Raw genomic sequence first — 26,448 nt, 5'->3', positions numbered from 1 at the left:
GTTATGGTGCTAAAACTGGAATATTTCGAATCACCAGTTTCGCACAGTCCTGATCTTGCACCATGCAATTTGCATTCTTCCGACCACTAAAGAAGCTTATGTAAAGACAATTTAACTAGGAAAAAAATCTGGCATAATTCCCGTGATTTACTATTTTTACTTATGCGGAAACAGTTTGTTGCCAAGACGGTGTGCAACCTTGAGGTTATTCTTCCACAGTAATGCTCCAAATCGCAATGGAATTACCTGAACAAAAACGTGATACTCCTTGAGACGTTGTATTTGGGTTATTTACTGTCTAATAATTCTTTAAAATAAACATGCTGACGATGATATTTTCTGTTCTAGTCTGTTTATTCCGATCGTCTTTGATTCTAATTCTTTTTTTTTTTTTTTTTAATTTCCATCCTCTATTTTTACTCAGTCGATGCATTCTAATTTTTGCATTGTGGTACAGTAATATAAGTATCGATTGGTTTACATCTTGTAAATGTATTCTTGTCTTGAAAATTCCTCCTTCGTAACTTTTTTATGTTATCCATGACAGTAAGGAAATGTCTCTTTTTTTCTTTTCTGTATTGCGATATAAAAAATGCATTGTGTATACATCGATATCACACCTAGATATTGACATTGAATGCTTTCTCCATTCAGCTACCAGATAACACAGAGCTCTCCTGTCTGATTTCCTGAATAAAAAATGAATGTAAAGTAGTATTGAAGAAAGTTGAGTCTCTGGTAAAAATAATTATTCAATAATTTTTAATTATCGAAAACACGCACAGTCGAAAGAAGTTTTCAGAGCATCCATAGCTCAATGGGCATCGATGAATACCCAATTGAATGGGAAGAGTTTATCTAAGATGCCAATAACTTTTATAAGGAACTTTCAAGTGAAGGTGAGTTAGCAAGTTTCATACGAAGGTGATAGAATTTTTCGTCGGAAACTTGGGTTGCTTCGATCGTAATTCACACGCTATAATAAAAATGCTCCCCTCGTTTTAAAATGAAAAATACTAAAACGAATATTTCAGCAGTCACACGTGGATGGTCTCTGTACTCATATAAGCCAAAAATGCATAACCCTATGATTATCTTTTTGTTACTGCACATCTGTTATCGTATGAAGCCGCAGCAATAATACCCTCTCCATTCGCGATACTGGTAAAAGGCTGCATCATCCAAAATCAACTGTAGGCAGCACTAACAACCAGTGGATATGTGAAGGAACCATCTTAGATCAGAAACGAGGGGTAAGGGATGAAAGGCTACTCGGAACGTTTTAAGGGAATTTAGGCAGACCAATGTGTAAACTAAGTATCAAGTATTCAAAACTCTACGTGAATTCAGGTGCGTAGTAGGTCACTACATCGCTGCAACAGCCCGATTCTAAAGAAGAGCAGCTGCACATAAGCCAAATCTCAGCTAGGATAATAAACAGTACAGACAAATACTCTGGGAACTACGTGATATGGAAAGACGAACCAAGGTACACGGTTTTCCAATGGAGTAGGTGAACGTTAGTGTGATAAAAGGGTATCTTTTGAAGTGTGAAATTTGATGGTTGAAGTTTGCCGACTGGTATGTGAACCAGAACTCAGATCTGGTTCTAGTGGATGGAGCGATGATCCATAACATATATGCAAATACTACTGGATAATAGACTGTTGTATCTCTTTCAGCATGACAATGTACCATGTTATACTGCAGTTGCTACTGCGACATGATTTGAAGAAAGTGATGTGGGATCAGCCCACAGCGAAGAACACTGACGTTGAGTGTGGATCTGAATGGCGGTAATGGAGAATAAAAAAACTCCCACGTACACTCGTACATTCTTCCTTCTATCTTTGAGTCTTGAAGAGTCCATTATTCGATATTCAGGTTAAATTAAGTTTCTCTGAAACTTGTCCCAGTACGTTTTTCGATATCGAGCGCGCGTGCGCGTGAGATTCGATCAATGCCTTGAAAATATCAAAGGTAACAGTTTCATACCATTCGTACTCAAATGGATGGTAAGACTTGGCAGGAAGATCCCCCCCCCTCACCATCTTGCAAATCAACAGCGACAGAATTGGTCTTTTCTATAATTGATTACCGTTAAAAAGATTGAAGTAAGAAGAAAATAGGACGATAATTGATGTGCTGGTTAGATATTTTTGGAACATACAGATTACTAGAAATGTTGTGTAAGAAACAACAAACAGAAAGAAAAAAAAAATCTGGAAATGAAATAAAAAGTAAAAACCTTGAGTGATTTCTCCCTCGGGTCAATAAAGAGTCCAGGGGAGGGGGAGATGTTCGTGTACTGCAACGTATAGACTTTGCCAAGAAAGCTCACCAAAAGTCAAATACGAGCACGTCTTATTAGGTTCTACAGCCGTTTGACTGATCGAACCGTTTACGTTCCATTATTAATCGATTAGCTTCACCAGTGGGTGAACTGTGGAATAGAGAGAAGCAGTCGGCCACTTCCTCCTGTTATTAATCATATGTATGATTTATTTAAACATCATACTATTACTTAACTTAATATAAACTGAAGAATCCACTTCTTATTACCCGTCATGCTAAAAAAAAAAAAAAAAAAGACTCGTCTCATTGGCTTGAGACAAAGTTTATTACCTAGCTACTTATCACTGTAACGCTCTTTCGCAACAGTCATTATACGCCAAAGATTTAAAATTAGATCTAAGACCAGAAAAAAAAAAACCTCATAAGTACACGCTCATAGAGAAACTTGGCATAAAAATTGTATGAAAAATTTAACACATCAAAATATGTTACAGCGTTATACTAATTATTATAACTGCTATTATAATACCGCTGATATTGTTATTTATGTTATTTTTGCAATTCGTTACAGGCTCGAGCATGGGTTCTTATGACTGGATTCACTTTGGCATTTGGTTCGATGTTCAGCAAGACGTGGCGAGTTCATGCAATCTTCACTAACATCAAGTTAAACAAAAAGGTACAATTACTGATTTTACTTTTTACTTGATGTGTAAAAATTGATTTTAGTTGAATCTAATGAAATTATTAGAAGGAACAGTATATGGTATTTCTACAAAGGAACAAATCAAGAAAATGACTCTTACCAATGATGCAAGGAGAAACACTTCTCAGGTGGTGTGCTCTGTATCTAGACACTTTGATTACTTACATTGTATACCGATTCAGTGGATAAACATGAAAACGCCGTGCCTAAATATGCAAAGAGTGATAAGAAATTACAATAGTGGAACATACTTCCAGCAAGCAACTGGAAGTGCAATTACTGAGAAGCCTAATGACGTCACTTTTAAAGAGTGATGTCATTTTTATCACAGAAACATGACAGTGTAGTTTCACAGAAGTTACGAACGATTGCATCCATTAATAATATAGATTTAATGAAAGGAAACAGCACAATTGAAATGAAATTAAATTCTTTTAATACTTTCAGTATTTCGTCTGTATCACAGACTGAGGAAGTCTGTCACAAACTTCCTCAGACTGTGATACAGGCGAAATATCATTAGCACCAGATAGCACCTGGTATTCACCTAAAACAATGTTTCTCAAAGTGTGGAAAGGTGTTTATGGTTACGAGACACTTGTTTAAATTTTAATTACCTTTTTTTCTCCTTTAATATTTTCTTATTGTCACGAATAAGTGATGTACTTGCCGTGCATACGATGAAACGTAAATCCGTTCTCTGAATATTAATGAATGGTCTAAAAAACCGCTGTTCTGATTTGTTTCAAAATATTTACTAAATATAAGTATATGCTCTCTCTCTCTCTCTCTAGAAGAGAGAGAGAGAGTTGAGGGGGGGGGGGAGAACAAGCAAAAGAATACATGATTAATTAATGCGTGTTCGCTTGGCTTTCCTCTATAAACGTATTGGCAAGAGCTGTCTGGTATTCAAGCACGTGCATTTTGTATGAAGAAAGAGCACTGCCAGGTCAGTCAAACAACCTTGTGTTATGATGGCATGTTCGTAAGGCCGCATCAACTTTCCTTTGAAGCCAAGATCGCTTTGGAGATCACAACCACTACCATCTGATGACAGCACTGCATTTTTTATATCTTCGGAATGTTTTAAAAGTTCTTGGATCAAAAAGAATTTCCAAATCTAAGACACCACTTAACAAGAATGATTGCAAATAAAGTGAAAGCGAAAAGTCTTAATGAAATGTGTCTATCAAATTTAAAAAAAAAAAAAAAAATGCGTTTCTTTTAACTGAATTTTTAATTTGAAAACTCGTGTTTTTTTGTTTTTTTTCTTATTGAGATAAATCTATCTTGCGGGCAATTTTTATTGTATTGCCTTCGTCTATGCATAGGCTGAAAAATAAACATTGTAGAAGGCACAACCAATAATTTAAATATCAAGTATCGGTAAAACTTTCATCTACTTAAAATTACTTACATTATATGTTTATTTTGGTATTTATGTTGCTACTATCAAATGTAATGCTAATTAAAATCACTGTTTGAAAAGTAATCTTTGTAACCATGTGTGTGTGTGTGTCGCTAACAGTTCGATATATACAATCACAATGGGTATAGAATAGTGTTAACCAAGGTATATTTACAAGCTGATTAAAGACTGAATTCAGTACACGATTTTCAAAATATGTTCCTCTTCACCTTCGTGGAGGGTACTAAGAAAACATCTGCTCATAAAATATTACTCAAAACCGAAGTAACCGTTTCGTTTCACGACTGTCAGAACTTCTAGACAGGTGCTATCAATGCGACAGAGACGTCACCAGCATCAGAAAGGCGTGAGCTACAACAATAGATAGTTGAAATGCTGCAACAGGATTAATAGCAGCAGATTCTCCAGCCTCTTAAATTCAAGATTACTTTAGAAATAAATAATAAACGATTACAAGAATCTAACAAGACAAGGATATTTGTGTTATCTTTTTGACATTACCATTTCTAAATGAATTATTGCATCCTTGTACCATGAATAAAAAAAAAAAAAAATCAACACCAGGTGGTTCATTTTCATCCTTTACTCAGATTTTCATTATTCTAAGTTGGTGTTATAAATAGATGATCGTTGCCCATTCATCATTATAGTATCATGCACCCCGAAGCAAAGACAAAATTAAAACATGAAAGCAATTTCTCTTTGTAGGTAATTAAAGATTACAAACTGTTTATAGTTGTTGGCGTCCTGGTATTGATTGATGTTGTGATTCTGACTACTTGGCAGATTATTGATCCATTCTACAAGGAAACCAGCACAGGAGCACCAACGGTATGTTATGGCAAAATTAGTTTATTTATTGTTACATTTTAAAACATTACTTTATCTGTTTCTTTAAATTATAAAGAAACAGATTACTATGAAGATTGTCAGCCAAGAAAGTTTGCCGCAAGTAGCTATAACCGCTTCGTGATAGTGAAAATAATAATAATAAAAAAAAATCCTAAATTTTGGTCCTAAAATATAAAAGTTCATCATAAGGAGAACGTAAACAAAGCACATATTTTATATAAATTTACTTCAGGCAATGATTAGAAAAATTTATTATTTACAATTTCACGATTTTGCAGTTAGTAGTTGGACAACTAAGTACAAAACAGTGTCCAACTACAAACTGCAGAAGGAGAATGGTTCACTTCTTTCTTAATTACAAAATAAAGAAACAGATTGATTATTGGAAAACGATAAATCTTAAGTCGATTCATGAAAAAAAGCTAGTTAAGGCTGAATTTCCGCCACTGAGCGAATTCTACATCTACTAGACAGAATTACACTATCAATTTATGGAATGGAACAAAGCCTTACAAAAGGGCAGCAACAGTTTTATTTCTGGTGGCCATCCGACTTTCTCTCTCTGATAAAGCAATTCATATTCATACGTGACGAGTATTTTCAGCTTCGTATTGCAAAATGCGTAAACACCGATTTGATCAATTTTGTCTGTCCGTCCGTTCGCTGGTCGTGCCAAATATAACAACTCTGCTCTAGACGAGTTCTTATATACTTATGTTAAAGATTTTATTGATTTTATTTGATATCTGAGATCGTCAATGAACTTTTTTTTTTGCATCTCAGTTTTTTTTATCGAAATCGGCCCATTTCAGTGGGAAAAATTATGAAAAACAATTAGGGATGATAAAAAAATACGTCACAAATAACAATAATTAAATTGACAATGTTTAAATGAAGTGGATATTAAATCCAGCATTATTTCAAAGCCGAATGCAGAAACTCTGAAAGTTTCGTACGAAATTTAATTTTATATATTTTTTAGAAATTTTAGTAAAAATTAAATTGCCAGATGTAATAAGTCAAAAGCAGATAACCAGAGTTAGCTGCTACGATAATAAATTATGTGGCATCAAAATGGATGAATTCAAATTGCAAAATACGCTATGGCGCGAAAAAAAAAAAAAAAATACCGAACTTCAACACCTGCTTACATTATGTACACACGTTATGCCGTTCGACTGCATGCACATTAATCCCAGAGTACGTGTAGAGTCTACGCCATTACATTTAGCAATGGTGTTGACGTTGGAAGAAAAGACGTTTATTGTTGAGTATTATTTTCGTTCATGCGCAGTTGGTAGAACAAATGGTCCAAACCCACGACATGTTGGTGAGCAGTTTGTTCGTCGTTTCCGTAGGCGTGCCCTAAGCAACAGGTGTCATCATTGCCAGCAGATGTCCCAACCCTTATTTTCCGAGATGACAGATAACCTTATTGCGGACTACGAAATCTGTCTTGAAAGACATGGTGTCCATTTCGAGTATGTAATCTACCATCGTTAATACTTTATTTGATCAAGATTTCACCCATAGTTGTGGATGGGATGTGCATATGTTTCTTTGTTAATAAACCCGTTTACTCTATAACATACATCGTTGTAGTTATTCAGTACTTTTTATCCCACAATTCTGTACCTGTATTTATGACCATCTTGCATCATTCTATAAGTAGAAAATAATTCAAGAAAAGAAATACATATAGCATTTCCTTCAATTTTTTACTCCGCGTTCAGGACACTGTAATATCGCCACATCTGGCTTTTTCAAAATAAACTCTGTGTGTGTGGGGGGGGGGGGGGTAAGCAGGTTTTTATCCCAGGTAAAAGACCAACTGGTCTGAATCTGACACTCAAAGTCTCTCCTTAGATATTCCGTTACTATTCAGTCAAGAACACCTTTCTTGTTTTTAGAAAGAATACAGTTCCAATTCCCTCCGGCGAAAAATATTCTGGTTTCTTAAGCATCTTCCCCCCCCCCCTCCCTAATTTAACTGGTATCAGAAGCATTGGAAATTTCTTCAAAACAGTTCCCAATTTTTGTTTGAGAAAAAAATCTCATCTCATCTTCTTTATACCCTCTTTTACCTTGCGGTGTCCAGGGTTCATCGGTCCATCGGACCTCCGCAAAGCATGCAAGGCCAGTTTGCATGCTTTGCGGAGGAAAAACCCCGGGATAAACTGGGGAAAAAAAAACTACTGTCCACGCCCAAGACCAGCTAACTTGGCTATGGCTGAGGAAGATCCTTCAGCTCCTCACGTCTCCGACGGGAATCGAACCTAGGACACTCCTTCCCCAGGAGTATGGTTGCGAAGCACACTAGGCTAACCGCGTGGACTTTGAAGGGAAAAAAAGACAATGTCCTGACAATACACACACATCTAACTAGCATAAAATTCTGATGTCTCATCAAACAATCCAATTCCTATTGATTGTTCAGAGATACAATTTTCTTTTTTTTTTTATTTTAATATCGCGTAACTGTGTTGCAGACCATCTGCACTCTTTCATGCTAACTAAGGCGTCTTATGATGGCTTCCCAAAGTAAAATAACATGAAAAGCCGCAGAGGACTCGCCTTTCCTGCTTCACTGAGTTCCTCAATGCATCATCATGCATATCAAGGATTATAGCGTGGTCTGTTCCGGCCATAGAAGTCATCGTTGAATCTTTTAAGAGGACGTCCTGGTTTTCTTTTTCCGAATGGCTTGTACTTCAAGGCTTGTTTTGGTAATCTTTCTATTGCTTGCTCAATGCAGTACTCCAATACGAATAAACTAAGCCCATTACATTCTATTGTACGCCACAATAGAATGTAATGTTCATGGAACCGGGGTTGGCAGATTGCCAAGAATAGTCAATTCATGCTGAAGGGGAAAAAAGAATAAAGGATGTAGAATTTGTCACCAACAAAATCACGTGCTTTATACATAAAATTTTCCAACTGTTATGCAAGCAAAATAGCTACAACTTTAAAAACTGCAATGTTCGTAAAAGAAAATTTAATTTCCCGACGTGTAATAATAAACAACTCATCCCACAAGACGAATTGATCGGAATGGATTCGCCTTCTTCTGACATGCGCAGAAGTGTCTAAGGGTCTCGCATCTGTGCACGTACAGTACTCATGTTATTATTTTACTACGGAATGTTATTATTTTGGTGTACCTCCCTGGAATTAAAGCGAATTTACAGAAATTCCGAAAACTAAATTAAGTGAACTATGGTATTCGGCTTCTGCTCCTAATAATATGGTCACTAAGTATTGCTATACGGATGAAATAATTAAGACTGCAATAAGAATTTATTGCTAAAATGCATACTTGTAAAATGATCATTTCACTTAACTAGTCTTAATTTCTTTATAATCCTTTCATTTACTAAACCGTCTTCTTTTAGCCATCGCCTGAAAATGAAGATATTGAGATCATCCCCGAGTTGGAATTCTGTCAAAGTAACAAGATGACCATTTTCCTTGGTTCCATATATGCTTACAAAGGATTGCTAATGGTAAGGTTTCAGTTTCCAAGTAATCTCACCCTTTTTATTAAATCAAATATTACACGCATCCACGTGTCAAAATATCAAATTGCATTCATCTGTGAGACGAATGATGTTTATTTATAAAATATGAACTTTATACGGTATATCTTATATAAATACAAGCTATAATACTGAGTAAGTTATAATAATGTCAAATAAGAAAACCAGGTGGATCATATGATTTTATGGCAATCTTACATTCAGGAGATGTGGAAAATTTGTAATGCACAGAACCGTGGGCTAAACTATCGCTGCACTGGGTCATTACAGTGGCGTAGCTAGGGGGGAGGGGAGGTCTTCCCCGGGCGGCACTTTGAACCTTACCCTATACGTCGTTTTGATTTTTATAGTGTTTTTGGTGTGTATTGAGAGTGGTGGCAAACTCACGGTCCGCTCCGGGCGGCAAAAGCTCTTGCAACGCCACTGGGTCATTATGATGAAGTATGTTTCGTAAAGAAGGAACGAATGATGAAGAACACCTAAGATGGTGAGTTTGGTGTTAGACTAGAAATAACAACACAAATGGCTGCTCTTCTGGTGGTAAGTTGCGAGAAGAATGCCAAAATCGGCGATTCTGCAATTAGTTTAAATTCAGAATGGCCATGGAAATATCTAACAAAGAATCGCAGAAAATAAACTAAATATCTAAGTGAAAAGAAGCGGTACAATTCAGGACATGACGTTATTAATTAAACATATTGCTTTCTGGTGAGCAGAGACCAACATTTAAAAGGAAAAGAACCTTGAGATACTTTGACACTGGAAGAGAAGTTTGAGAGTTAAAAATAAATAATAAATAAATAAAATATGTTCCAGGTTCACATGTAATGGGTACCATAGAGAAAACCCTGATCTGATTTTCCCTTTCAGTCGTTTCCGACAGGATGTGAATTTGTAGGCATTGCCCACAAAGTACTCCTGGTGAGATTTTTACAGGGTAGTTCACCATTGCTTTCCCCAACCCCTCAATTTTATCCGGGCTCAGGACCGGCATATAGCTGGGACGTATTCATGACTGTAATCATGAATACGTCCGTCATGACCGTGTGTGTTCACGGGGCCGGTTTGCCTGCTCTGGAGGACGAAAAATCCGTGTTTCCGGGTGGGAAAAAACCCTATCTTCGTATGAGACCGGCTAACTCACCTTTAGTCGAAAGAGACCAGATAAAGGTTCCTCACGTCACTGACGGGAATCGAACCCAGGTCTTTCCTACCACAGGGCTTCATCTATATTGACTGAGCTATGGAGGCTCTGAGAAAATCCCGGACACACACGCGCGCACAAAAATAAATAAATAAATAAAATAAGTCACCAATATCGATGTTCTTCCTTTTGTCACACATAACATTGCTGCTCAATTTCCCACAAATGATAACGCACAGATTTAAACTGTCCTTTCACTTGATAAATAACATGAGAATATGCTCTGGTAAAACTTTTAAAACACTAAAATAAAAGGAGAAAGCAGCAGAATCTTCCCCCAAAAAAACTGGATAAGCAGTATATTTCAAACGGTGGCATAATAACACACTAAAATTGCAGTGTATTTTTATTTTTTTTTCTTCTTCAATTCTTTTTTTTTTTTTAATTTCAAATAAGGCTTTTGACACCTAATTGAAGCTGGCTTGAATCTTTTCCCCTACTGATGCCACTTCTTTCCAGTCGTGCGACAGTATATAATAATAATAATTCTCGGTGCTGACAGGCTCTCTACGAAAACCAGCCTGGGATACTACTTATCTTAGATTGGCTTTCGCACGATGTGTCTCACGAGTAAAGGATGAAAAATTCGAGTTTCTGGAAGTAAAACTCTTCCACCTCTGAGACAGGCTAACTCAGCTTCAACTGAAACTCCCTGATAAAAGTTCGCGTCCAAGACCGGATTCGAACCCAGATCTTTCTAGAGAGAAAAGATTTCGTGGAACCGACTGAGGTAGGGTAATAGTATATAATATAATATAAAAAGAAAATAAATCACTAAAGAGGCATTCAAATCAGTGAGGTACATCGAATTTGCCGGAAAACGGAAAAGCCCCCATCCTTGAAGACGATTATATTGAAATTGTTCATTATTATGCATTATAAGTGCACTTCTTAAAGTATTAAAAAAAATTTTTTTCTTTTCATCTTAAGGCATTCGGATGTTTTCTAGCATGGGAAACGCGTCATGTTAGTATACCCGCATTAAACGACTCCAAATATATAGGAATGAGCGTCTATAACGTCGTCATCATGTGCGTTATTGGAGCTGCGCTATCATTTGTACTGAGGGAACAACAGGATGCCGCCTTCGTCATCATCTCCATCTTCATCATCTTCTGTTCGACCACGACTCTTTGCTTGGTGTTCGTTCCCAAGGTGAGACTGGTGAGGTTCTTGTATTTCTTTAATTCACTGTTATTTTCATCTTTTCTTTGCAATCTACACGCACCCTGCATGGTCGCCAAGCACCCCAGAAATCCTTGGAACGTGCCTGTATCCGCTTTCTGAATTAAATATCACTTCCGGTTTCTTCATCTTACAGCACTTCCGGTTTCCCATTAGCGTCAGTTATATGCAGCTTAACTTTTGTCACTTTCTAGTCATTTCACTGCTCGTTTGATTATCCTATTAATGCACATTAGTTTGAATTACTTATTTTTTTAAGTAAAGAATAGCTTATTTTTACGTACGTATTTTTGAGAATTTTATATTCTGTCAACAAGTCTTAGATAATAAAACACTGACCAGCATGAAGCTTTTCATAAAATTTTGACTTGTGAGTTATTGTCGTTTGGCTGAGCTATGTACTTCGTCTCTGAAAAAATATCAATTATATTGTAATAAATTGAATACATTATTTATATTTTATTTACACGAGCACAGTCGTATTTGTTGCAGATGCTGGGAGTTCTATTTTTGTTTAGTTATATTCCTTGGACGTAGTTTCATTTCTGGAAATTCTCATCACCACAAGGGAATGAGACGTTTTTCCTTACTCAACACTACCTTCTCATATTTAAGCTGTTAATACAAGAATATCGTTCAACAGACTAATAATGATTTCTTGTAATTTTTTCTAAAGCTCGGAGACGGACAGCTGTTTTGTTTTTTGCGACTTGATGGCACTGACGAGTGTCTGAAATATCAAACCGCTGCTATTAACTGTCGGCCAGCTGCAGTCATGAATACCAAGTCCGCCAGTTTCGCCTCCAGCATAACGATGAATGTTACAAAACAAAGTCTGCAACAATCTATTCATTTATAAAGAAAACCTTTAGTGAAGCCAACATTAACAATGCGTTAATAGAGGATTTTTTGAAATCAGGAGCACTTTGATGGCTCATTAAAGTACCCTTTTAAAATATATATTTCGAGTATTGTTTTTAAATATACATCCAACCCACGAAAGGCTGTAAAAGTCGAAGTAACACGTGCCTATGAGTACCATGCGTTCGCTTAAGGGTTATACCATGGAGTAACCCCTCTGGAAACCAACCACGGTACTTTTCTCAAACCATTTCATGCCTCCCCTACTAAACATAATATCGGATGGCTGTCCCGGAATCGAATGATTAAATAATTTATCTTTCATTACACCGATAATCTATAAGCTGTGGTTCTGCTGTTGCAGTTATCTACTGAAATCATCCGAAGACGCTCCGCTCCGAAAGCACTAAGATTCCTTCATACTAAAACAACAAGCAACCTAAGATGAAGTCTGACAAATGGAAAAGCCACGTTGAGGAAGAAGACGGAGATGAAACGTGAGTCAAGCTGTATGGTCCGTACCTTTAGCAACAGAACTCCAATTGGAAGATCTCTGCATTCTTACCAAGGCAAAAAAAAAAAAAAAAAGGAAAAAAAAAAAGCCTTGCAGTTAGCTTTTGATAAAATTATTCCCTGCAGCGGAATGATTCGCATAAATGCTACGAGAATCTGCTTCTCTTCATTTTCAAAACTCATGCAATGACGAAAAGAAACGACCTGAACTATTTGAACACTGGATAAAGAGAATGTCGGTAACTAAAAGCGTTTATTATGCCTCTCCCACCAGCGTCACATTCACGTGCGTTACTCAAGTGACGATGAAGTCAGCGTCAAATGCAATGCAGCTTGGTTAAACGAGAGGATTGCGTCCATATTCGAGCCCCAAGGTGACATTAATATTTTGTGAAAGTCTTTAAGTGGAAGACAATTTTCGCCATCCAGTGTGCAACCATCTTTCCTCCCCCCCCACACACACTTGCACACTAATTAGAGGTGTGAAGTTACCTGCAAAAAAATTCCATACTTGATTTCTAGAGCAAGTTTTCGGATTGTTTAGGCCATTCATAAATATACTGTAAGTTAACAACCTTTCTTTGCGATAACTACATACATGAAACCCTATAAAAATTATCAAAATACAAATTCACCGTTTACGTTTACCCTCCCCCCCCCAAAAAAAAAAAAATATCCAGTGCCAGACATCAATACCAACCTACAGCTGGTATCTTACGCATGAAATATGGGTAATAACAATTTGATTAAAATTGTCTTTTCTCAAATACAGCAATCGAAAGCTATTTTGCGCTGAGTAGGATGCCGTAACATAGCATCATAACGAAAAGCTATCCTCCGAGGGCTACGACGAACTATTAAAAAAATTACAACATTGATCAAGTACTTTAAGAATCTACAAAGCTATAAGAAGAAATCCTCCAGTGTGGCCATAGATATAGCAACCAAGGAATAACTCATTTAAAACTAGCAAGTTAAGTCATGTTTTCGAATATTTGCCATAAGACACAAGTCATTATTTAAAATTATATAAATTGAACATTAGTTGTTTTTTTTCGTCACCATTTCATATTACACTGAACTTAAAAAAGTTTGTTCAATCTCTAAATAAGTAAAATTATGCAATAACCATTGAACTTTACTGTTGGATATATTGGCTTTTATAAAACCCCATGTGTCAGTCCTCTAGTACACGTAATGGTTTCATTTATTCGTAACAGAAGAACATTGGGAATACGAGTAAATATATTTCCAAATAGCTTCTCCACTATCACAAAATGTAAAACAATGAATTCAATTAGGGTTTCCGTATCCAGTTATAGAAGTTCAACTCTTTCTGTGTGATTTGTATTTTCTCACTAGAAGATAATTTAATTCGAAATTTCTTCTATTAATTAAAATAACTGTGAACAGAAAAAAAAAAAAAACTGAAGCACAGCAAATAGACTATCATCATCATTAGAGCCAAAAGAAAGTTTCGATGGTATGAGAATATGCCAACCAGTGAAGTATAGGAAGGTGTAGTGCACCGAACGCATGTTTCCTACGAAACTTAAATTTAATGCCATTTTGTGTGCAGCAAAACTATCTACTGCCGAATTTCTCTTCAAATTCTTTGAAATCGCACCAAAACTAAAACAATCTTCTAGAACGCCTCCGTAAACCATTGGTAAACAGCGACGAACTTGGGTCGGAAATCTTGATTACCATAACAGTACGAAGGGCACCTTTATAAAGATTTTTCCCCTAAAAGCGCGTGAACTAATCTTATGAGAAGTTATTGTACGATACTCCTCCAGGATACTTTTATTTTTCCATAAAATCTGTGTCGCTGCCGTGGGATAAATACGACATTTGCTCTTCGGTTTAAAAATGCATGGATTCCAATTCCATCAAGAACGTGGACAATGCAAGTGAAACACTAGACTTATAGGTAAGTGGCAAGATTTCCCCTTCAAAAAAAAAAAAAAAAAAAACCTTTTTCATCCCACAAAGTAAGACAAACGAATGGAAGACAAATAGGTTCCGACTTGAGAACCTCAATTAGGTTCTCCATTTAAATACTTGTAAATTATAATTTTTAAAGTATTTTCGCACCAGAAGATGTTTTAATTCAAAACATGCCTCTCCCCTTAGGGGAAGCCTTCGTCCTGCAGTGGACAAAAAATGGTTGAAGAATAAAGAGGGATCTACTTTCAGCTTTTCTATGCCAATAGTGGCTCCAGCCATGTCGTTCATTACCTAAACACTATCGCAAGCATCCATGCCACGGTTGCGATATCCACTTCACCATTAATTAATTCATTCATATATATTAACCTTAGTGCTAGTAAATGGGCAAGTGGATATCTACTTGACCAATCATCTTATAAGATATCTTGAAAGAATGGCAACATCCTACTGACTTCGCCCGAACGTTTGCCACAAAGTAGCGATGGGTTCACAGCTACCAATGCTATCGCTCTGAAAATCCTGCTACAAGTTTACTCAAAGAATCTTATATGCTGCAAGTCCCTCTTCCGTAGTAACACTGTTCGTAACGTGGGAAGTAAACATAATAGAGAAGCCAATTCTCTGCCATATTCGATGATGAAAAGCATTTTCCATGTTGCTTTTGCTGTTCCACTCTACAATTTAGACTTATCAAGTATGTACGTGTAGAAGGAAACGATCAAATTTATGGTCCACGTCACGATTACATTTGTAAAAGAACTATAAACACGCTTATAACATTGAATATCACCCAAACCATGGCATATTCGAATCGCAAACTAGATAGTGAAATAGTCAATTATTTCACGTTATCTAACTAGAATAACAGCACGTGTAATCAGCAACAAACAACTAATTTTAAAAAAGAAGAACCCTTTATTGACGATATTGTGTTTACTGCTACAGAAATATACCCACTGACAACAAGCATATTGTTTCCGTCACCTTTAAAAATAACCGAGAAGCTCTGTGAGTAATTTCAACGGCATGTGGCGCATACACAACGCAGAAATAAAAATAAATAAATTAATTAAAAAAAAAACATTCAACGGAAAAGAGAACGAATTCGTAAGGAATATATTTCATAATGTTATTTAGTACACGTTGTTGTTACGCAAGGATTCTACAAAATTACAAATTATATTAAGAGTTTTTTTTCTTAATTTTAGTTGCAGAAAATACACCCTGTCCAAAAAGAAACCGAACGTTTCGAAAATAGAAGAAACTAGTGGCGCCAAATGTTGTATCTTTTTGTTGACACAACCTTCCTTAGTGTTGTGTCAACTGTTTATGACATTTGTTTCATTAGACGCCAAGTTATAGTGCCAAGAGTGATAGTATGTTTTGACAAATGGTCGGTCGTCACGATATTCATGCCGTACGCGACGAATTCTCGCTATCAATCGATTCAAAACTTCAAGATAAAACTCACCATTCACCGTTTGGCCAGGAGGAACGAATTCTTTGTGGATAATGGCCTTTGAATCGTAGAAACCAATCAGCATTGTCTTGACTTCTGACTTCTCCAAGCGACTTTTTTTCGGCCCCTTTTCTGATGGTTTCCACTCAGCACTCTGGCGCTTTGTTTCGGGCTCGTACTCAAAACACGTTTCGCCACCAGCAACGATTGTTTCAATGAAGTTTGAGTCATTACGAGCGGTTTTAATGAGGTCCTTGCAGTGTTCAATTCGATACATTTTTTGGTCGTCGGTCGACTTGTGGGGAACAAATCGCGAATTCAATTTACGAAGGCCCAAACTCTGGGTCAAAATGCTGTGCACAATTGATTTTGGAATCCCCAATTCATCTTCGATCAATCTCACGGACGATTTCGGGTTTTCTTTGATGACATCACGCACTTTTTGGATGTTACCTTCGCTCAGTTCAGTATTTGGATGCCCCGGCTTTTCGTCGTCCTCGACTGTCTCACGACCACTTTGAAATCGCTTAAACCATTCATAAACTTGAGTACGCGATAAGTAAGGTGTAAGTACTTGAGTACGGGATTCATAACCGTATGCTTTTTGAAGCATTTGATGCGTTTCGATAAAACGTTTACCAAGTTTAACACAAAAGTCAATCGCAGCTCTCTGTTTGAAACTCATTTTCCGACGGTTCGTCAAAACACACTGTCACTATAACTCGGCTTCGTCAAATGTCATAAACCGTTGACGCAACACTAATAAAGGTTGCTGCTTTCAACAACAAAAAGATACAACAGGTGGCTCCAATAGTTTTTTTCTATTTTCGAAAAGTTCGGTTTCTTTTTGGACAGAGTGTGTAGAACCGAAGTTAATAAACCCACATTTAGGTCTGTGTATGGAGATATTCTTGAAGAATTCTGTTCAAGCGTTGTTAAATAAGAGGAGTGCATTGTAATAAAATGTACTTAACACTAGCAAAACGACCAAAAAGAAAAGAACATTGAAATAATTATGTCTTAGATACTTGGAAGCAGAGCCTTCTGGTCCATTGCTAAAGCACTTCCACCCCTCTCTCATCCTGATGGCACAACTCTTACTTCACTCAAAGATAAAGCTGACTTCCTGGCTAACATCACTCTTTTTCTCGAACTCCTGCATTGATAACCAAGGAAAATCGTCCCCTACCATACCGGAATCCGAGGACCGTATGTCTCCTGCAGTTTTTCGACAAAAAGGCACTAGAAAATTAACTAACTTGGAGTGAAAAGTCTTCTGGTCCTGATGGCATCTCTCCAATTATTCTCAAACACTGTTCTCCAGAGATAACACCCATACTATATTTCTCTACAATCTACTGTACATAGCTGGTACTTATCCCAATGCGTGGAAGCAATCACATACCCAACCTATTCCATAAAAGGAAGATAGAAGCCTACCGTCAAACAACCGACTAATCGCCATCGCCTAACTTCTCTCCAAAATAATGGAGAGGACTAGATAAGTCATCAATAGCCAATTTCTCCACTCGCTAGAGACCAATTATTTAATCTGCAACCACCAGTATGCATTCCATCATTCAAAATTCAAAGCTGACCTCTTAGCTTACATCACCCACCTTTGGACAACTGCTATAAAAAGGTTCTCAAAAACTTATGCTCTCGCTCTCGACATTTCCAGAGCTTTCGACCGTGTCTAGCATCGAAGCCTAGCTAAATAAATTGTCATATTTTGGTCTTTCCCTCCCTCTGCAATTGGGTTGCCAGCACCAAATCAGGAGTACCTCAAAGCTTCATTTCCTAGCACATGTTCTTTCACCTGTACATAATCGACCTACTCTCAATCACCACTAATCCTATCCATAACTTTGCAGAATAGCACTCTCCACTGATGCTACTCACTTAAAACTGCCCAGTGTACAGACATCAACATAATCTACCACCAGTACCTTAAATATTAATCTATGTATTTTCCTTCAATGGGATCAGGACAATCTGGTCACCTTCAATGCCACCAAAACAGTTTTAAATCTTGTATCGCAAAAGAGATCTCAGCTGACTTACCCCTACCCTCAGTAATACACAAATCCCCATGATCAGATCTCTGCTTGTACTTACATCCGGTCTCTCCTGGCATAAATATAGCACATCGATAACGTCAACATCCAAAAATCATCCATACAGGTATTCCAACAGTAATGGCTCCAATGAATTGTCAACTATCATTCCTCCACTTTGTTGCACCTGATAATACAAGAGCAGCAGCTGTTCAGCATCCCTTCACTGTGCAACTGCAATCACACTGAATCTGCTTCTCCTCTTCCTCTTTTATTCAAAGAGGAAGAAGAGAGGAACAGCCTTCAGCAAGAATATTCCCCAAACAACTACAACTCTTCAAAAGAAATATCAATAAACTTCTATCAGACCTCATCTGCAACCCACACACGGCACTGGAGCACATAATTATGGGTTCTTCGACCTCTCGTGTATGGGACCAATATAATAAAAATAATAATCATAATAAAGATCCATTATCATCACACAGCGATGAGATTAAAGGAACAAAAGCCTGTAACAATATCAAGACACGAGTAGACCGTGAGAGGAATCAGCTGTGGATTATTCAAAATTAATGTTGGAACAGCTGGGGTGGTCTTGAAGTGAGCAAATGTTTCCCAGTTGCGGAATGAATTCTATTCTGTGTGAGAAAAAGTGAACTCAACTTGGTTGAAATGTTCCTCGAATCTCTGATATGATTCGAATCAGGTGGATAGCAACAACGAAATGAAAAATTGACTTAAAATATCATAAAGAAAAAACAAGATCAAATTCATCAGAAATACTAAATATGTTTGAAAAATAACTTCTGTTATTAATCAAAAATAACAGAAGTTATTTTTGATTAATAACAGGTAATAAATATCGCGATATGTGATTTATCGACATGAGACTCCATTTTCAGAATTCAGTTACGAAGCCAAATCAAAAAGTATACGCAATGCTAACAACAATACAGAATGGACAAACGTATACATGATTTCTCGAAAACTTATCCTGCTACTGAATGGACTTCCTCCCGAGACACATGGCTTCTGTTTGTCTGCATAAAATTGTTTTTTTTTTGGTTTGGAATCAAGTGACTTAATCACAACCCTATCAAACATTTGACTGCTGGAAAAATGAGGGTCTTCCGAGGTACTTTGCAGTAGCTCTGTATAGTAAATAAGGTCTGGACTTATGAAGTATCTTATACGACGATCTGAAAAACGTAATGCGTAAAGAGAAGGATGATGTTTCTACGAGAAACATCGTCCTTCTCTTTCCAACTCTGCAACCGCGCTCAAAACGTATTATCCACATTTCCTCACCAGCGGCAATACACTTCAGAGGGAAACTCTTTCGAGTTATGAAGGCAGTTACAGATATTATTATTGCATGGCACCTCCAGGGAGTCCAAAGACTCAACGAGGGAGGACACCTACTCTACCATTCTGTCTTCACCAACTACGCCAACGCCATCTACCGTCCACCACCACTAGTATTTCCACAGACAATCACAAACATCCATGCCCACGACGGGATTCGAATCCGCAGGAGAGCAGATACGCTAACCACTCGGCCAACCAAGCCGGCCGATATCCGAACGATTTTGCGAATACTGGCTTACAGTGTTCAGGAGCTTACGTTGAAACAACTTTATGGAATCAAAGTTCTTTTTTTTTTATCACTTCATACTTGTAACCGACCTCTTGTTGTCGGGAAGCTCTAGTCTGATTTTCTTGTGGAAGAAAGAACCTAGTTGGTATAAGGAAGTTAAAGAGGCTAAGACATCCTTTAAGTACAGTCACTTACACTAATATAAATAAATACGTGTAAGAGGACTTCGATGCATATTTTTCAAATGAAATGATAAAAAAATATTTATTATCCACAATATAAAATAAATTTTGAGTACTGGCGTGAAATATATCGCATTATAGTTTATGTCAGGTGAAAATCACTTAAGCTAATTTTTTCGACCTAGCTACTGGAGTTATGGAGAAACCCACAGGCTGGAGAAAGAAGAGTGAGGGCCACCTTGAAACCTTTAAAAAAGTCAAGACGGGAATCGGATGACGAAACGATGAACAGCAGACTTAAGCTACTTCAGGACGAAAATCACAGATACAAACAGAAATTAGAAGAGGTGAGTCCGATGTTACTCAAAAGCAATGAAATTATGAAATCAATCTACAGTTAAAAAATTCATAAAAATAATAATAATTTAATTCCAAATAATTTTAATAATAAATAAATTTTTAATTTAATAATAAATAAATTTTAATAAATAAATTTTTATAATTCTAAATAATTGTATGTTTGGTACTTTGATAATCTTAAATAAAATTCAAACAGAAATCGGATTATAATCAGTAAATTCAAATATCAGAAAAACAAATAATAATAATAACAATATCCTATGAATAAATTCTAAGTGCGCAAGTCATAAGTTACGCATTGCTTAATATCAATTTTTTTTCAATTGTTTTACAGCTTTAAGAATGCTTTAAATGCTTTCGTACAAAAAACTGACAATTTTGAAGATCACATTCTGGCAATTGCCATGAAGGTAATTTTTTTTTAATTATGTTCATGGCATTATGCTCATGAATATGATCGCAATTATTAGAATGCATAAAAGTTACACTTTATAACTTCATTGTTAAAATATTGTTCTTTCACATTATTTGAAGCACAACGTTGAGCTACAAGCGCTGTTTTCAAGAATGAGGGAACTGGATGAGCCGGTGATAGTAATTAGCCACGGACATGGCATAACGTCTCCCATTCCGGAGCACCCCTCCCAAGAAGGTAAAAGTATAGTACAAATAAATCAGGGTTTTTTTTTTTTTTTTTTTTTTTTTTTTTTGCACGATGGCTGACCAAAAGATTTTGTATGAAGTTCGCATTATGGTACTGATTTCGGGCTGTCACTTCGCTGAACAGCACTTCAAAGGTAAGTACTGCACTCAGATCGAGGAATATCGAAGAATGAAAGCTGCGAATTAAGAAATAAATATCATCAAATTAAACATATAAACTTTTTAAACAAATTTAAATTTATGAATAAGAAAAAATTATGAATTTTTTATAAATGAATAATTATAAAAAATAATAATAATAATAAATCCTGCATCAGTTCGATCTCTACTAAATTTCGCATGAAATAACATCCCGAAATAATAAAAAAAAGTTTCAAGCTTATGTTATCACACAACGCGCCCGCGCGCGGGCACACACACACACACACACACACACACACACACACACACACACACAAAAAAAAAAAAAATTAAGGGGAATAATTATTTTTATTTATTTTTTGAATGAAGGGGTATATATTTCAATAACATACCTGAGTTAATACAAATCTTTTACTAAAAGATATCAGACTTCCACACCAATCTAATAAACACTGAAGTGAGTTTTTTTATGCGTTCTCTGAATGTTTCAGAGTGGAAACCTCAATAGATGGAATAATAATAATAATAATAATAATAATAATAATAATAATAATAAAATACTCCTAGTGAAGAAATACCACCGACACCCCAATAGGAATCTCAATCCAAATATTACTGTTACAAGCATCTTTATGGACATTAACAGAAAAGACAAATACGAATACCCCCAAGTGAAGAAACGCCACCGATGCTAGAACATCGACGATAGTAACAACGACCGTAAATGCAAGAAAACCACAGGAATGTACAGAATGCAACATAACATTTTGGGCGAAGCAAAGTTAAAAGGAAGATTAGTTTTTCGAACTGTTATCTGCACATAATTTATTACTGGACGATACAACAAGAAAATAAAACTGCAAACATAAAAATAACAGATATAAACACATCAGAATATCATAAGAAACACACGTAACGGGAAAAAAAAAACGACCTCAAACACCGTTACTAAGAGCCAATAACATTGCCTTGATGCCGAAAATTCATAAAACCTACCATTCATTACATCAAAAACATCTTGGTAAAAGATGTTTTTGATGTAATGAATGGTAGGTAATGAATGACGTCACTTCCGATGACGAAAATCAGCTCACACATGATGTATTCAAGTGGTTTATTTGCAAGGAGGTAAAGCCGATTTAGTTTCAGCTTTGTTGGTCCTCTTCTCCCCACTGCAATTTTTTAAGCATATTTATTATTTAATTTAATTATATTATTACTGAATTTTACTTTATAAATATAAATATATTAAAACCGTTGTACATTACCATCACTTGAATTCGCCTCACACTACAGCATAAGAGACATTGAAGTCACTAATGTTATTCAAATAAACGACGAACTCGGTGCACAAAACTATAATTAATTAACTGATAGTACTTAGGTTATCATGAACCACCGGCATAAATCTTCCCACAAATAATAAAATCAGTTGGTACACGCAAAACAATATGGCGCCACAAAGTAACGTACCTTTCCCGCCACTCATCTCTCCGTTACAGTAGATATCCGGAAATACAAATCTCCCATCTCGTGGTAGAATAAGTAAAGTTTATTTATTTATTATGTATATAGCAATAAACAAAATTGTATAAAGTGAAATAGTCACAGGCATTAAGTAGGTAACTATACTACTACCTTTTGTTTATTATGCGGATTATTAACTTATTTGTTCCGAGATTATAAAAGATAAAGCTTCAGCGCATATTAAAATATTGCAATCTAAATTAAGCTGTGAACTGTGGATGCGGTGGCTAATTCGGTAGAATAGCGCCCATCAAAATAAACAGAGAAAAGACATAACGCAGACACAAAACATCGATGAGGTAGTGATTGGAGGGGGTCTGTGAGAGAGGAACTGCGTTTATATTAAAACTTATATTGAAATAAAATAAAATAAACACGTAAGAAATTACAGTAAATTATAAACTATTAGAATTAATATAGAAAGTCTTGACAAACTCCAATCTTTTTAAAATAATAAATCAAACGATACAAAGTGGACGAAAATGGTATCTTGAGTCTTGGACTGTCTAAGATCTAAATTTAGATTACAGACTATTATATGGCAGACACATGTTAACAATTACAAGAAATACATTATAAACATTAGGCATTGACGTCTTAGATGCTATTTTACTTTATTCGAGAGACTGTGATGTATTGTCCTCCGACAAAACGTGCCACAGATGATCACAGACCAGCATAACACAAGGTTCGCTCTAAACACTATCATGTGGCAAACAAATGCTAACAATTACAAGAAGTATAATAGTTCATAGAAAGTACATACTTGAATATGTGTGATTTCCTGACTAGTCGCAGATGATATTGTTAGTTAATCTGGAGACAAAGGATTCTCGAACAAAGGCTCTTCTTGGAGTTATGTCATTGACTTTTCTTATCATTCTTCCTGCAATGCTAGAAAAATCTGAAAGACGTCTTCTGGAGGTATCCCTAAATGTACATTCTGTAAAATGATATTCCTTCAGAAAGTAATCGATTCTTGCCACGTTAGGATCACAGTTCTTTTTTTTTTTGCATCGCCACCTGTATCATCTTAACAACACACAGTACACCCAAATACATACTGTGGGTTTAATGCATCCCCCTCTTTTTCTCCAAAAAGAGTTGGTTCAAAGGTAGATGTCGCATGGTATCTGTCATAATTAGTGTAATGCTTCACAATGTGTGTGTGTGTGTGTGTGTGTGTGTGTGTGTGTGTGTGTGTGTGTGTGTGTGTGTGTGTGTGTGTGTGTGTGTGTGTGTGTGTGTGTGTGTGTGTGTGTGTGTGTGTGTGTGTGTGTGAACCTTGAAGCGTTAACAGTACTCAAATGACCAAGCACGATCCGTAAAAACAATTTACATTTCTGCAAATCTCGTACGAAACCCTACTCACACTCAACTTCGTGTACGGTATTTAGAGAAGGCTTAGAAGCACATGCCGGCCTGGTTGGCGTGTCCGCTGTCCAGCCAAGAAGCTGAGAGGCCGTGGGCATGGATGTCTGTGATTGTCCTACTAACTCTGTGTGGAAAGGGAATCTGCGACTCTACCACTTATTCTAGCAAAAGAGTTCACTTCCAAAACCCGGTGAGGTACGAAAGTGACCATACGGCGTCTACGGACGTCAAATGTGAAAAAAGAAAAAAAACACATCGTCACAATAGGACCACAAATGTAGTTTAATCATCATAATATTTGAACCATGATATCGGCAGCATGGCATGGCGAAAATTATGAAATTATTTTTTACAATGCTAAAGAACATTGTTTAAGTTCTTAATGACGTATTTTAAATATGAATTAAATACAGTTTTAAAAATAATATATAATAAAAATATTCATAAAATTATATAACACTGTAAATACAGATTTTGTATTTATTTAAATATTGCATAATTATGACGTGCATTTCATGTGTTCCTTCTATAAAAACTCACTAAATTTTGCTGAATTTATGGAAGTAAGAAACCACTGTGGTAGTAGTTGCCTCTACGACATTTTATTCTACAAAATGCACCTTTAGGAGTGCAGTGGACCGTGGGGGGGGGGGGGTGATCGGGGATATTCATATTAAAATTGCAATAGGACATCGTAAACGAAGAAATATCTTGGAGTTATTAAAAATTTTATTACATGTCAAAGTGTAACTAAAAATATGTATCAAATATTATACGTGGTTTTGTATAATTTTTTGTATAATTCTAAAATTTATTGTAAACTTTGATTCCAAAAGATGATATACCAATTCTCGGTAAATAGTGAAGAATTCATATCCCATTTCTTAGATGTTTCACTGGAAAATATTTGCTTGCAAATATATGACAACCATGCGATAAAAACTAACAAATAATTGTAAGCCATAATTTGTCACATGGCATATACAGGATAGTTTGAATTTAGCATAATAAGATGAAGTCACTTTAGCGATTCTTAATTCAACACTTAATAAATAAATAAGCACCTTCTGCGCAATAAACAGGCTCCATCTTGTAATGCTAATGCATACTATTATTAACTTCCGAATTATGTTGTTATTTTTCTTCTTCTTCTCCCCCCCCCTCTGAAAGGAAGAAAATAACCATCATTGCCCACAAATATACTTTTGAAGTTACAAATTCGTGCATGAGTTATACTTGTTATTAGCACTTATAAGACACGAACTCTGAATAGTAGGTATATATTTGCTGTTTGATTATTTCTAAGGGTTATAAAGATTTCACTCATCTGGCTTACTTCGAAGAAAATGACATTTGATGCTTTTAAAGCGTCAAAGTAAAAACACTTTTGCTTGCTTGATACAAAAAGAAACTATATTAAATATCTCTTCTTTATTTCAGTTAAATAAACTGAAATCACAACATTTTGAAAATAACAGACAGGTTATTACAGTAGAACTCTAGACATCGGAGTTGCCTTGGTAATGCGCTACTTAAAAGACAACGGATTTTTCCAGAAGCCCGTATGTTCGTCTTCTGTTAGTACATCTAATCAAGGTTTCATGACCTGAAAATTGCTTCAAACTATTTGGGTTCTCCTCACCTCCAGTCCTTTCCGCGAGCTCATGTAATAGTTGTTTAAGTGAACTGTCGGTCGGTGCATGATCAAAATATCGAAAAGAAAACACTGCCTTTATGCTCTTTTATCAGTGTTTAAAATAAATTAATATTTCTAGTAGTTTTTTTTAATATTTCAAATAAATATTTCTAATAGCATGTTAGTAAGTTCAAATCGTTTCACCTTTTTCTCGATTAAGTAAATATTTCCCTTCAACGATATTCCCCCCCACCCGCGTGCTGATATACTTCACCTTTGAATGCATGTTCATCACAAAATCATGATCATGCAGTATTAAAAAAGCATGCCATTAATTTTTTTTTCAGGTGTATATTATTCACGCAAATAAATTTCTTGTCCATTTTTAGGTAGCGGAAGCGAAGAAGAAGAGGAGTCCAGTTTGATTGCTAAACAAAGTCCACAGCAAAACATGAAAAGTTACCTTAATTTTCAAAGAAGGTATGAATGACCAACACCATTAAATTTCTTTTCGGTTATAAACTTTTTCAAAATAGAAAAAGAAAAGAAAAAAGTATATATATACGAGGGTAGTCTGAAACATTCTCGGCCTAACAATGAAAAAACGAAATTATTTTTCAATATAGTCTTTCTTAAGACTAACTGGAATGAATGTGCACTATAAAGTTTATAGTGCACATTTATTCCAGCGATGCTCCAGTGTCATTATCCCATCCCTGTAGTGGTTCTCAGTAAGATCTGCAAAATACCCCTCTACAGCTGCAATCACCTCTTGATTCGAAGATAAACGCTGACCAGAGGGGAAGAGTTTTAGCTTTGGGAAGAGATAGAAGTCAAAGGGAGCCAAATCTGGGGAATAGGGTGGATGTTCCAACAATTTATAGTGCACATTCCTTAATTTTCCCATTGCCA

General features: G+C 36.1%; 1 protein-coding gene across 1 annotated transcript in view; it reads left to right on the top strand.

The window, feature by feature from the left end:
* GABA-B-R2 (gamma-aminobutyric acid type B receptor subunit 2) overlaps nucleotides 1–26,026 on the top strand; it is a 355,669-nt gene extending 329,643 nt beyond the window's left edge. Inside the window, exons 12-18 of the mRNA XM_090405802.1 lie at nucleotides 2,867–2,974; nucleotides 5,139–5,261; nucleotides 8,678–8,788; nucleotides 10,956–11,180; nucleotides 20,021–20,182; nucleotides 20,730–20,847; nucleotides 25,926–26,026. Coding sequence (XP_090261928.1) covers nucleotides 2,867–2,974; nucleotides 5,139–5,261; nucleotides 8,678–8,788; nucleotides 10,956–11,180; nucleotides 20,021–20,182; nucleotides 20,730–20,847; nucleotides 25,926–26,026 — 948 coding nt within the window. The remainder of the gene's footprint in view (nucleotides 1–2,866; nucleotides 2,975–5,138; nucleotides 5,262–8,677; nucleotides 8,789–10,955; nucleotides 11,181–20,020; nucleotides 20,183–20,729; nucleotides 20,848–25,925) is intronic.
* The last annotated feature ends 422 nt before the right edge of the window (nucleotides 26,027–26,448 follow it).

The sequence above is a fragment of the Typopeltis vanoorti genome, chromosome 15 (assembly GCF_054136105.1).
Source record: "Typopeltis vanoorti isolate ZY-2024b chromosome 15, IOZ_Tvanoo_1.0, whole genome shotgun sequence".
Taxonomy (NCBI): domain Eukaryota; kingdom Metazoa; phylum Arthropoda; class Arachnida; order Uropygi; family Thelyphonidae; genus Typopeltis; species Typopeltis vanoorti.
This window is presented reverse-complemented; position numbering and strand designations above follow the sequence as displayed.